This window comes from Molossus molossus, unplaced genomic scaffold, assembly GCF_014108415.1.
Source record: "Molossus molossus isolate mMolMol1 unplaced genomic scaffold, mMolMol1.p scaffold_m16_p_9, whole genome shotgun sequence".
Lineage (NCBI taxonomy): Eukaryota > Metazoa > Chordata > Mammalia > Chiroptera > Molossidae > Molossus > Molossus molossus.
In genome coordinates this window covers 49,271,342-49,283,897 of record NW_023425403.1, presented here as the reverse complement: position 1 = coordinate 49,283,897, position 12,556 = coordinate 49,271,342, and the positions used below count along the sequence as shown (strand labels likewise).

The following is a 12,556-nucleotide window of genomic DNA, read 5'->3' as shown; positions in this document are numbered from 1 at the left end:
TTGTGTATGTTGGAGGGGCTAAAATTCTCTATGTCAATAATCAGTGGAGTCAGGATTTCTTGAAAATACTTTTAATATGAAATTCTCAAACATACACTCAAGTAGATAGATTAATAGTTCTCAGCTTGGGTGAACATCAGAATCACCTGGAGGCTTTGTTAAAACCCAGATTGCTTGGCCCCAACCCCAGAAGTTCTGATTCAGTAGGTCTGGGGTGAATTTGCATTTCTAACAAGTTCCCAGTGATGCTGATGTTGCTGGTTTAGGGACACACTCTATAAGAAACTGGCAACTGGTATTATGATCCCCCATCGACCTGTCACCACCTCCAACAGTAGTAAACATTTTTGGGACCAGGATTTTAATCCTCAGTCCCTACATCTGCCCTTAAATGGTCTCTGAATCACCTTCCTGGCCATGAGGTATGTAGAAACTCTTTTGTGAATTACGTATATATGTTATGAATATTCCATCTTCTACCGCCAATGTCTTCAAATAAGTAGCTTAAAGTAAATTGTTTTGAAATCTTACTAAATCTGGCTCTTAGAGCCCTTTAGCTGAATTACTTGACCTCCTCATTTCAGAGTTCTAAAAATAGCTTTTGTGGCCATAGGAAGAATTAAGAATTTCAGGCCATAATGCAACAAAGTGGTGTGTGTGGGGAGGGATTATTGGCCGGGAAAGAATCTCTAGTATAGATTTAAGGTGGGATTATTTATGCAGCTACCATGGGTGCATCATTTTCTCTTTTGCTTTCACATGTGAAAAAAAGGCATGCAGAATTAGAAGCTGGGATGGTTGTGTGTGTGAAAGACACATGCTGAGCCCGCCACTCAGGCTCTGTATCTGTTCTCTCTCTCTGTTTTCCTTACATCCTTCTTTGCCTCTCTTAGATCATCTGTGTCAGGATAGATGACACTTCAAGGTCTGTCTTTGCAAAGGCAACTGCCCCATCCACTTAGCTTTCTGTTGTGTGCTCCCTGGTGAGGAGAAAGTCCCCTAAATCCCTGTCATGCCTTTCTTCCTTCATTAGCATTCTTCATAGCATCCCCAATGAGCACAGCTGACTAAAGGCAAGCATTTATGGGGGTTTTGGTAATCAGTATGATTATTTTTATGATTACTTCAGTTTCCATTATTATGTTTCTCTTACATGATTTTCTAGATGCTACTGATTTGATAGTTTTTTTTATACAGTCTTTAATTCTGCTCATTTTAGTAATAGAATATTAATTTTGGGAAAGCCACAGTTATTTATAAAGCTGACAAATACCAAAAAAACAAAACAAAAACCTAGTCTCTTTTTCTTCTATCAAATTGATTGATTTTGAGTGTTCAAGTTTTGGTAATGCTGCCAAGCCTAACTAAAGAAAATCTTTGTTCAGTAACAAGTTCTCTAATTGAATGCTTTTTAAAGACTGTATGAAAAAGGGAATTTATCTTGCCCATGTTTATAAGATACAAAACTAGATTAATTGAACTGCCATTTGACCCAGTGATCCCACTTCTAGGAATATATCTTAAGAAGCCTGAAAAACTAATCAGAAAGAATATATGCACTCCTATGTTCATAGCAGCACTATTTACAATTGCTAAGATCTGGAAACAGCCCAAGTGTCCATCAATAGATGAGTGGATAAAAAAGCTGTGGTACATATTCACAATGGAACATTATGCAGCTGTAAGAAAGAAAGATCTCTTATCCTTTGAGACTACGTGGAAGGACCTGAAGAGTGAAATAAGCCAATCAGAGAAAGACAAATACCACATGATCTCACTTATTTGTGGAATATAATGAACAGAAAAAGCTGATGAACAAAATAGACATAGAAAGGAGTACGGTTCAGACTGACAAACTTCAGAGAAGGGGGGCCGTGGAGGAATGAGATAAACCAAAGAATTTATATGCATGTATGCGTAACTAATAGACATAGACAACAATGCTTGGGGGGTGGGGGAGGGAGGTGAGGAGGGTGTCTGGAGGGGAAGAGGAGAAACATCTGTAACAGAAATAAATTTAAAAATTAAAAAAAATACCTGAAAAAATTAATTAATTTAAAAAACCTAGATTAACAAGTATGCCATTCTTGGTGTTAGTCTGTTCTTGAAGATAACCCCACATTTCAGTGTGAGAAATATATTTAGATGTCTGAGTTAGGTGGTCGTTACACATTCTTCTAAACATTTTCCATTTCATTCACGGTTGTGGTTTAATGCTCAGGTTTGATCTTGCTTCTCAGTCCAAGCTTAGATAAGGTTCTCCCTTTCTCCAGTTTTTTTATATCATGTGCTGTGCAGGTTGTCAGTGAAAGTGCAAAAATTACAATGCAGAGGCCAAGAAGGAGAGCATAGACCATGGATCAGCAGACCTGGGACCCAGGTCCAGTATTGCGGCAACTCCTCCTGGGACCTGAGACAGTGACTTAATTCCCATGCTCCCTAGTTTCCTTGTCTGTAAGACGAGAAGGCTAGACCAGATAATCTCAGGTTCTAATGTTTGCACAACTGTGGTTCTAATGTTACTGAACCTCCAGCTCTTTTGAAACAAGCATGCTTCTAAAGAGCTGCCAAGACCATTGTTCCTACACACACTGGTGAACAATCTGGAGAAGAACACGTACTACTGAAAAGGAAAGTGATACTTTGATTATCAGGGTCTCCTAAGTGTTAATGTCCTGCGTTAAGGGAAGAAGAGCATGTCTATTACAAGGTGATGGGGGATCATTTTTCATGGCTGGAGGATGGTACGGGATCTAGTTTTGTCTTTAGTCCCCTTCTTCATTCATGAATTTGCTGGCTTCTTTAGGGCCCTTCTCAACATAGTCCACCTGCTACTCTGGCCTCATCTTTTATCACAGGTTGTAGGCCAGGGGTGGCTTTGAGACATGTTGCATCCCAGGCAAGCTGATCATCGGTGCTCCCTCAAACGGGTGCTATTAAAATTGTTTTCTATTTTAGATGAGAGACTGAGGACTGCTTAGGACACAGGTGCAGCAGGGACCCTTGTAGGGAGCCATTGCTCTCTGATTCCAGAGAAACTAAGGCCCTGCCATTAATCATCCATTGTTTGTTAAGCATGTCCATCTAGAGTCCCCACTGCTCACCTCAGGTATTCTTTGCAGTCACATAGGAGTTCTCATAAATGTGGTTTTCTCCATCATGTTGGATTTCCAGTGATGCTGTAGCACCCCTGGAGACTCTGCCCCAACCCTTGGCCTGCCACCACCCTGTGCCCTTGATGCAGCTCTGCCCCAGCTGTTGAAGCTGCTTGCTGCTTCCTGAACACACCGTGCTCAGAAGAGGATTTATCTTGAAGCTAGTGATGTGTCAGTTTCAGGATCCCTTCCAAGGTCATGGGAGGGACTCCAGCAATTTCATATTCATAATTTTATATATTTTTAACACCCCCTCCCTCGATTATACAGATTTCAGGTTCCACAAGATCCAGTTCCATCTGTGAACACACTCTCTGGCATCTCTGTTTTCTTTGCAGGGAATCCCCAATCCACCCTGAATCCTGGCTAACTCATTCATCTCTTAGACTCAGCACTAACAACCTCCTTTAAGAAACACCCCTGTTGTCGGGTTCCTTCTCTTCATCCAACACATTTATTGAGTGCCTATCCTATGCCAGGTGCTTTTCTAGGTGTTGGAAAAAGTAATGAATAAAATAGAGAAATCTTTACCTTCCTAGAGCTTGTAATCCAGTTGAGAGGAAGTCAGGTTCATTCTGGTGGATCAGATGTCACTCATGGTTCCCACTGCTGTCAGTCATTCTATTTTAATTGTTCACACATCTGTCTCTGGTCTGGATTGTGAGCTCTCTGGGATGGGGACTGTGTCCTTTTTATCCTGGTGTCCCAAAGACCTGGCACAGTGCACACGGACAAGCTCCATAAAATTCTGGAGAGAAGGAGCACACAACTGCTAATAACATTTGCTTGTGAGAAAGGGAGGCAGCTGCTGATTTCCTGTGCCCACCCTAATTATAGAAAAATGAGGATTCTTCCTTCAAATTTGACAACTTCAAGAAGTTCTTGGTGGGCCCAGGATGGTGTGACTCAATGATTGGAGTGCCGGCCCTCGCACCAAAGTGTCTCTGGTTCAATTCCCAGTCAAGAGCACTTACCTGGGTTGCAGGTTTGATTCCCGGCCCTGATCTGGGCATGTGTAGGAGGCAACCAATTAATGTGTCTCTCACATCGGTGTCCCCCCACCCCCTCCACTTGCTCTAAAAATCAGTGGAGAAAATATCCTCTGGTGAGGATTAAAAAAAGAGAAATTCTTAGTGGGAGTTTGTAGTGAGATTTGTTCACAGGAGAGTAGTACAGGAAGCCTTGTGGGGCCGCACTGATATTTATCTGACTTCAGAAGCCCTTTCTTTCTTATTACAAGCTCATTGTCCCCCTCCCCAACAACAGTACCGTGTCCTATTAGCAACATTGAAAAATGTACCATTTTGAAAATGGACCAAGTTCCATGAAAGTTTTTATCTCAGCTGATTGAGTAGCTTTCATAGCCATGGAGATAAATCAAGGAAGTCCTAAATTCTTCATGAGCAGAAATGATAAATTTCTCATTTCTTATAATAGAATGCCCAAGAGTTGCCGTTTCCTTAATTTTCTATTTCAAGAAGTGGCATTTGGAGTTTGTTTTAATTACCAGAGACACAAAGGCAAGAAATGACTAGAAAGATCACAGGAAGCTATCATGTCAGAGGGAAGAGCAGTAAAATCTGTAAGCCTTTTTGCTTAGCTCTTCCCATGGTTTTCTAGACTTTATACGTGTTTGGCCAAAACTTCTTTGTGGTCTGACTCTTTCCAGTTCTGCTGGATTTTTGAGGAATCTCATTTTCCTGGCACGGAGAAGATTCCCTGGTTTCTGATTGTCTGTGGATCTGGAATTTCGATTTGTGTGGATGTTGAGCAGCCAGACCCACAGCAGCACATGCTGTAGAAGGGAGGGAGTTCAGAGAGCCTCAAATTGAGACCAATGGGAGGGCACTTGAGATCCGCATGATCACTGGAGATTTGCAGGGCTGCCTGCTGCTTTGACCAGTAGATGGAGGCTGGTGGGGCATCCGCATCAGCGGCCAACCTGTGCACATGCTGGTTGAGGTGGAGCTCCTTCTCTCCATTGTTCTGATTATGTGGCCCTGGTCTCAGACCTGGCCTGTGGGTCTCCTCCATGGAAGCCGGTTTTGATGATCTGTTAGAAAACCATCTGTGGGTCCTGGACCTTCCAGGCTCTCCAGCTGAGTCTGTCTCCATCTTCTGTCTCTGTGGGCAGCATCCCTTGGGGTTTACTGCTTGCCCCTCTCTTCTCCTTTGGAATCTTAGATCCTGCTGCTCTGGTGGAGCTTGCCTAAGGGGAGTGGGTCTAACGGGCCTCTGTACACCCTGATCCCACCCCCAATTGTTGTTCTTCTCAGTCCTTCCTGATACAAATTTTATCAATACTCTTCAATTCAGTATATAATGTAAGCATCTATTTATGTTTATTTTGGGCCCAGTCCCTGAATTCCAGTGTCATCTCTATTTATTATTGTATAGTTAGTTTCCTCTGTCTTTGGCCTTTTGTTTTTTCTCCTTTGTGAACGCCCCTGCCATTGTTGTCTGTTTTACTTCATATGTTCCTGGAGGGTACGGAAAGTTTTGTAAACAGATTGGTAAAATTGAATGTACATAGAGCATTAAAAAAAAAGTAAGATCACTGTCATGTAAAACAACACATTTAATAATAATAGCAACAGTTATTATGTGTTTATGGTTTTGCCAAGCTCTGCCAAACATTTTACCTGCATTAATGCATTGAAACCCAATAATAGCTTCATGTAACTGCACAGCTCAGCTTTCTTTACCACTTTTGCCTTCAGTTTGATCAATATGTGTGGGAGTGTTGGCCCTGTCAGGGCAGATCCAGGTTTTGTGAGCAGCGAAGCTTAGAATTTTGGGGGCCTTGTCTAAGAACAGGGATTCAAAGTTACCAATACAAAATAAGACATGGAAGTGAATATTCAGAATTTGAAAAGAAATCACAACAAATTACAAATTTAAAAAAGGTAACTCAAATGCTAAATGTCGGAAATACAGGAAAACGATACATATTAATCAATAACTTCTTAACACAACTCAGTAATACTTTCTTCCCTACATTTTTTGGCTTCATATATGATCATCTCTTCATGGGATCACGATTTTGTATCATCATTCTATATTGCAAGGATAGATAATTTAATATTTTTCGTAGCATGATTAGTTGACATTTGTATTTTATTAATCATAGTTTAGAAAAGTTTCTTCCAGCTTCATAACATTAGGTAACATCACATTCATTTTTAGGACTGGAAAAAGCCTCTATTAGGTTTCTTTCCTATATGAGCTGTATTATTTTGGGGCATTCTCAGTTTGTGCAATAACTTATCCGAAATACCCCCAAGCAGTTCTGGGGCCACACACCTTGGGATCTGTCTATATTGCAATATAGCCAGTCCCTCATGCTGCACTTCCGTGTCATGAGTCATGTCAGTGGGTGGACTGACAGTGAGTGTGTTCCTACACATCATCCCAATAAGCCAAAATGCTGAACTCTACACATACATGGGGCCTGGAGAGGTGTCTGTGCAAGTGATGGGCATTAAGTTGTATTAACCTCACAGTCAATATGTCTTTGGGTTCTGGGCTAGATGCTGAGGGGACACAGAAATAATGAAACCTGGCCCTGTTGCAGGGCACTAATAGTTGAGATAAGCTACTCATGGGCCATTTCAATCCAAGCAGAACGAACTGCACCCTAGGACTGCTACTAACCAGGGAAGCAGCAGTCAAAGAAGAGAAAGGCTACCTTTTAATGGGTTGAGGGAGGTGGTGCCCAGTTATATGGCTAAGTACTGCATGTCTGGGCTAGAGCAACTCTGCTTTCACTTTTTGGCATATTTGTGTGTGAGAAGGATTCTTCTGCTAAAATAAAACATTTGTACACCACTGCCTGAAAGGCTAAAGGACTGTAACAGGAACAGAAGTGTGAGGGCGTGACAGGAGCAGGCTCATGTCAGAAATGGTGAATTGCATTGCTTGTGTCATGGGTCTGGGGTTGGGGAAGTGTGACGGGAACCTGCACATCGACCTAGCCGAGGAGGGCTGCGTTGTGAAGGAGTTCAAAACGCTGCCCACCTGAAGAATTCTCACTCTGGAAGTATCACTTCCTTGGTGAAGTGAGGAAACTTCACAGCCCATGGATGGCACTTGTCTCCACTCCTCCCTCAGTTCTGTGTTTAACTTCTGCCAGCACCTCTCACTGTATTGAGGTGTTTACGAGCCTGCCTCTCCCACTAGTCCAGGGTGTCTTCAACTCAGTTCCATGGCTGTTCTCCAGGGAATGACAACCCTCCCCTCAAAACTGGATGTAAAATTTTGGAAAGTGATGTGTGTATACATTTTTGGGGGAGTGGGTCCAGGTTTTCAAAAGAGACTGTAATCCCAAGGAGGTTAAGCTCAGCACTGGGCTTATTCTGCCTCTGAATTTACAAATTCCAGCACAGTTCCTAGAACATCATTATATACTGAGAGTTCTTCAGAATCTCCTGGAGAGCTCGCCTAAGCACACATAGCTGGTCCCCACCCCTAGAGTTGCTGCCCTAGTTTACTTTTGTGTCAACTTCAACTTCCAAGGTGATGCTGATGCTACTGTTCCTGGGACCCCACTTTCAGAACCACTGTGAAGAATGCTGTACATTGAATGTACCACATCCTCTCCCTTTTTGATTTCATAATAACCTGAGAAATGAATGTTTATACATAAGGACTTTTAACCTCCAAAACTGGGTAGAAATCTGAAGGACTTGTGTATATAGATCAAGTTACTTTTTTCACACACTGTGAAAGCAACATAACCACACACTGTACCAGTTCAGAATGTCATAGACATAGGAGATAGCTGAGTCCCCCATCATGCTTAGGAAAACACAGTGTCCTTGAATAGTTAAAATTCAAACACTGGTTTCAAAGCACAGTGTTTCTGATGGTCTAGGAGCAGCTCCATTCATGGCAATTGGTCAGTTTGGGTAATTCTGGGCTCAGAATCTTTCTTTGACAGAAAATGAAGAACTTAGCTCTTGTAGCTCTGCCACCAGGGGAAAGATTGAACTTAAGCATGTTGACATGACTTTACAACCAAGGCCGTGTGCCAGACCTGTGCCATGCCTCTTCTGAACCAGAGGTAGGGGACTGGCAGTCTGGTAATCAGCCTAATTTCATTTCACTATTACGGTGATGTTCTTGTCACCAGTGATGCTGCAAGGCAGTGAGTTCCCTATCCTAGTGGGCTGTCCCCAACTCATGTGACCACTTGGAAAAGCTTAGAGAAGCTGAAGAATTGTGAACAGCTCTAACCATTGAATCATCAGTTTAAAGAAGAGTAGAGAAGAGGCATTTTTACTCTTAACTCACAATTTAGTGAGCAGAGTGATGGGACTGCCCAGAGACCTACCTCAAGTCTCCTCTCTTCTGTCCTTCCTTTTTGTATCTTCTTTTCCTCTTAATCTTCCTCCTGTTTTCCTCCATCTCTGCATCATCTGCCTTCCTTATCCCCAGGTTTCTGTCCCTTTTGTCTCTTCCTCCACCATCTCTTTTTTCTGTCTTCCCTCTCCAGTTTTCATTCTCAGCCTTATCTCCTCTGATGACCTCTTTCTTTCCTCTTCCTGAGGGCCATGTACAGAAGGGAGGCATTGTGTCACTTATTTGTATTTGAAGCAAGAGCTTTTTGCCTTGTTTTAACTTAAGTAGCACGTGAGTCACTCAGACTTGACCCTTTTCCCTTGGAGTCAGTGGTTTGTCCTGGAAAGTTCTCCCTGCTACTGACTGCTAAAGACCTCTGCCCAATCAGGTCTCCAAGGATTCATTTCATTAGGTGACCTAAGGGCTTGTACAGCTTTCAAATCTTTGTAATCCTTGAGACTAAAGAAGACGCATCATTGTTCCACGAAGTCTCCCAGTTGTTGAAATCAGTCCTGTGGGCTTTCTTAGTCAACATGCATCGTTCATCTTTAGCAGAAATGTTGGTTAATAAATTCTGGACACATTTACTACGGCTGAGCAGTGGTGATCCCAGACCATTAAAAGGGCAGCCTGGAGAAGAAGGAGTCCCACTGGATAGAAGACTGTGTTCCAACCCTACTGGTTACTTGGGGGGACACTTTAGGCAATTAGCTCAACTTGTTATTCCCAGTTTCCACCCTCAGTAAGACAGAGCAATGTGTTCATGTCTACCTTTGGTGTTAAGAGGTTTTAAAAGATAAACAGAGGCATATTAAAAAGTTTAAGAGTTTATTTGAGCAAAACTCAGTTCAAATCAGGTAGCACCAAACTGGAAATGGTTAGGAGCATTCAGCTGACAGAAGCTGGGGAGGGCTTTATATAGAGAAAGTGTGGGAACAAAGAAAATAAATTATTTGATTGACTGTAGCTGAAAGCCTAGTTGGCTGTTTGTGATTAGCTGTCCTAAGTATTTTGATTTTGTAATCATGAGGCATTTACAAGTTTAGATTTTAGTTTGGTTATGTAGGCTGCCAAGCATTAGAACCACCTCAATCTAATGGTCTTGTTAATTAATTTAACAGTGGATTAAGTGTGATCATCTGTGTGGAAATACCTTGAAAGTTACATACTGGCACACATAAGCAAGACAGTCCTAATATAATATTACATTCTGTCATTAAATACTTCCAGGATACCTTCAGGCAAAAACAGTAATTCACCTATTTAGCAAAAACATTAATTTGTGCTAAATAGGTTGTTGACCTTAAACAAATAGCCAGATATTTCTCCAGAAAAATGGGTTTATTTAGGAACAACAAAGAATTGTAATTCGAGACATGTGGTCTAATAGCTGCCCACATGCAAGACCAGAGAAAAAAAGGAGAGGAATGCTCTTTTGGGACTTGGGAGGAGCGGTTGTAAAGGACAGTCTAGGCACTGGCATAGTCCTTGTCTGGTGAGGCCTGCTTCCTGGTTCATAGACAGCTCTCTTTCTGTGTCCTCACATAGCAGTAGGGACAAAAGATCTCTCGGGAGTCTCTCTTAAAAGGGCACTAATCCCACACATGAGGGCTCCATCCCCATGATTTCATCAGTTCCCAAAGACTTTACCTCCTGATATCATTATATTGAGGATTACGTTTCAACATATGAATTTTGAGGAGATACAAACATTCAGTCTGTGGCAAAGGCTTTTATGGGCCAGACTTGGCAGTGGCCACATCCCTTCCACTCACATGTCATTGGCCAGCAGATGGTCATATAGCCACACCTAACCATGGGGAGGCTGGGAAATGTAGTCCAGCTGTATTTGGAAGGAAAAGAAACAGGTTTTGGGAGCATGTAACAGCCTCAGTTACCATATCCCATTTAGATGCTACATATGAGATGTTTTTTAATATATATCTTATATTAATTGTCATTTTAGTATATTTAGCATTTGTTGAGATTATGAACATTAGATGGTTTTTAATTAATATTTTAAAAACATAATCTTGCTCTGAGTGTGTGGACCTATTTTAACACTTGACATACTGTGCTGTAGTCAGTTGAATATGTATCTATGTCCCTGACCTAGCCATTAGTGCCTTGCAAGTGGGAAGCCATCAGTGAACACCATGACAATGACTGACAAAGATAAAAGAGATTTTTACTGAGAAGAACAACTTTGGAAGTAGTTAGAAAAGGCATATTATCTCTTTCCTTTCCCCACTTGCTTGTTGCCTCTTCTCTGAGTGCATGGTAGGGATGGCTATCTCTACCCGCTGAGGTGATTTAAGTAGTACTCTTTTTCTCCCCCTGCTTGCCTGGTTTTTCTTTGTTTAGGTATTACATATCTAAGTTGTAAATATTTCAGGATAGACAGGGATATTTTGAGACTCAGAGATGAGTTTCACAGAGTCTTATATGAAATACGGAGCCCTGTGGATGCTTTAAGCCCTGAGCCAAAAAAGGGTGATCATGGCTGGAGCCACTGTGGGCATCCAACCTTTACTGCCAGACCATAGCTGGAGCCCTATGTGGGCAGCTCTGGCAGAGCCTAAGGCTTGGAAGGGAACTGACCTAGCCAGGGATGACCCAAGACATGACTGGAAGTTCCACCAGAGTCCATAGCCTCCTTTGTGCTTAAATAACTAAGCAAGCATGACTATATATAGATAGAGTGCCTGAAGTGTCTTCTTTTCCTTTGAAAACAACTTTTATCTCTTGTTTCTGATTCTTCCTGGTAGCAGAACTAACACACTCTAATTATAGAAAAGTTGGAAAATACAAACATTTGGAGTAGAATTTATAAAGTTCTTTACTCTTAAGAAATTGCATGTATCTATAAGAATGTTTCAAGTGCTTATTTTTCACCTTCTAGGCAAAGCCAAAGCTGATTGAGCCACTTGACTATGAAAATGTCATTGTCCAGAAGAAGACACAGATCCTGAATGATTGTTTAAGGGAGATGCTGCTCTTCCCTTATGATGACTTTCAGGTATATAACTTTTCAGTTTCTGTAAATAGAACCATATGGTTGATCTTTACAATTATTTTCTATCTATTGATTTATTGTTTGTTTAATTTAGGATTGTTAATAGATGAAAAGATGTTATTTACTAAGAGGGAAGTTATGTCATTATATTCTTTAGGCATTATTTCATGAGTTGATATTTTTATTTATTTATTTTATTAATTAATATTTGTTACAGATGTTTCTCCTTTTCCCCCCACTGATTCCCCCCTTCCTCTCCCTTCATTATTTTTGCACATATATGAATTATAAATATATGTTATATGCGTGTGTGTGTATATATGCAAACATATGCATATATATAACCCACACACATATTACTTTTTTTTTTTCGTGTGTGTGTGTGTTTTATTTTGAATACAAGTGCTATTCTTTGGGCTGATTTAATGGACACAAGTGCTTCCTTTGTCTTGTGAGATTTGTTTGAAGAGGACTTTAGGGTTTTTCCCCTAGTGCCTTAGAGTCTTAAGGTTGAGATCTTCTGGGGAGAAGTGGAGGATTTTGTCATGCACCTTTTTAGGAGACTGCCATGAGAGAGGCTTTGAACTGAATGTGAGCTCACAGAGAAGGGTTTGGAGGTAACTAGGTGTGTCATGACACCTACCTCTCTGGTGCAGTGGCAGGTGCTGTTCTTTGGAGCCCAGTAAGCTAGCACAGCTTCTGCTGTGAGCTGCACTCGAGATTGCTACTAGAAGCCTTTCAGACTATGGCCTGCAACTGACTGACTCACAGAGACTTTGAGGCTAGTGAGGAGCAAGAACATTCTTCCTCCAGGAACTTCATATAGTAGTGTTAGATACCTGGTAGCCTAGAGTTACTTCTATCTATTTGGAGGTCTGGTTACTTCCCTCGCTCTTCTGGAACCTAATCTCCTTCTCTACCTTGACACTTTTCTACCTGAGGCTGTTACTGTCCAAGCCTCATCTTCTGTGAATTGAGTTGCCTTAGTTTTTTAAAAACTTCATTGATTCTTTGTTTTTAATTTTAAAAATACTACATACTTATA

General features: G+C 41.4%; 1 protein-coding gene across 11 annotated transcripts in view; it reads left to right on the top strand.

The window, feature by feature from the left end:
• DOCK9 (dedicator of cytokinesis 9) overlaps positions 1-12,556 on the top strand; it is a 293,010-nt gene that overhangs the window by 129,152 nt on the left and 151,302 nt on the right. For all 11 annotated transcript variants that reach the window (XM_036250431.1, XM_036250430.1, XM_036250427.1 and 8 more), the window contains exon 2: positions 11,398-11,514. In XM_036250431.1, the coding sequence (XP_036106324.1) occupies positions 11,398-11,514 (117 nt within the window). The remainder of the gene's footprint in view (positions 1-11,397; positions 11,515-12,556) is intronic.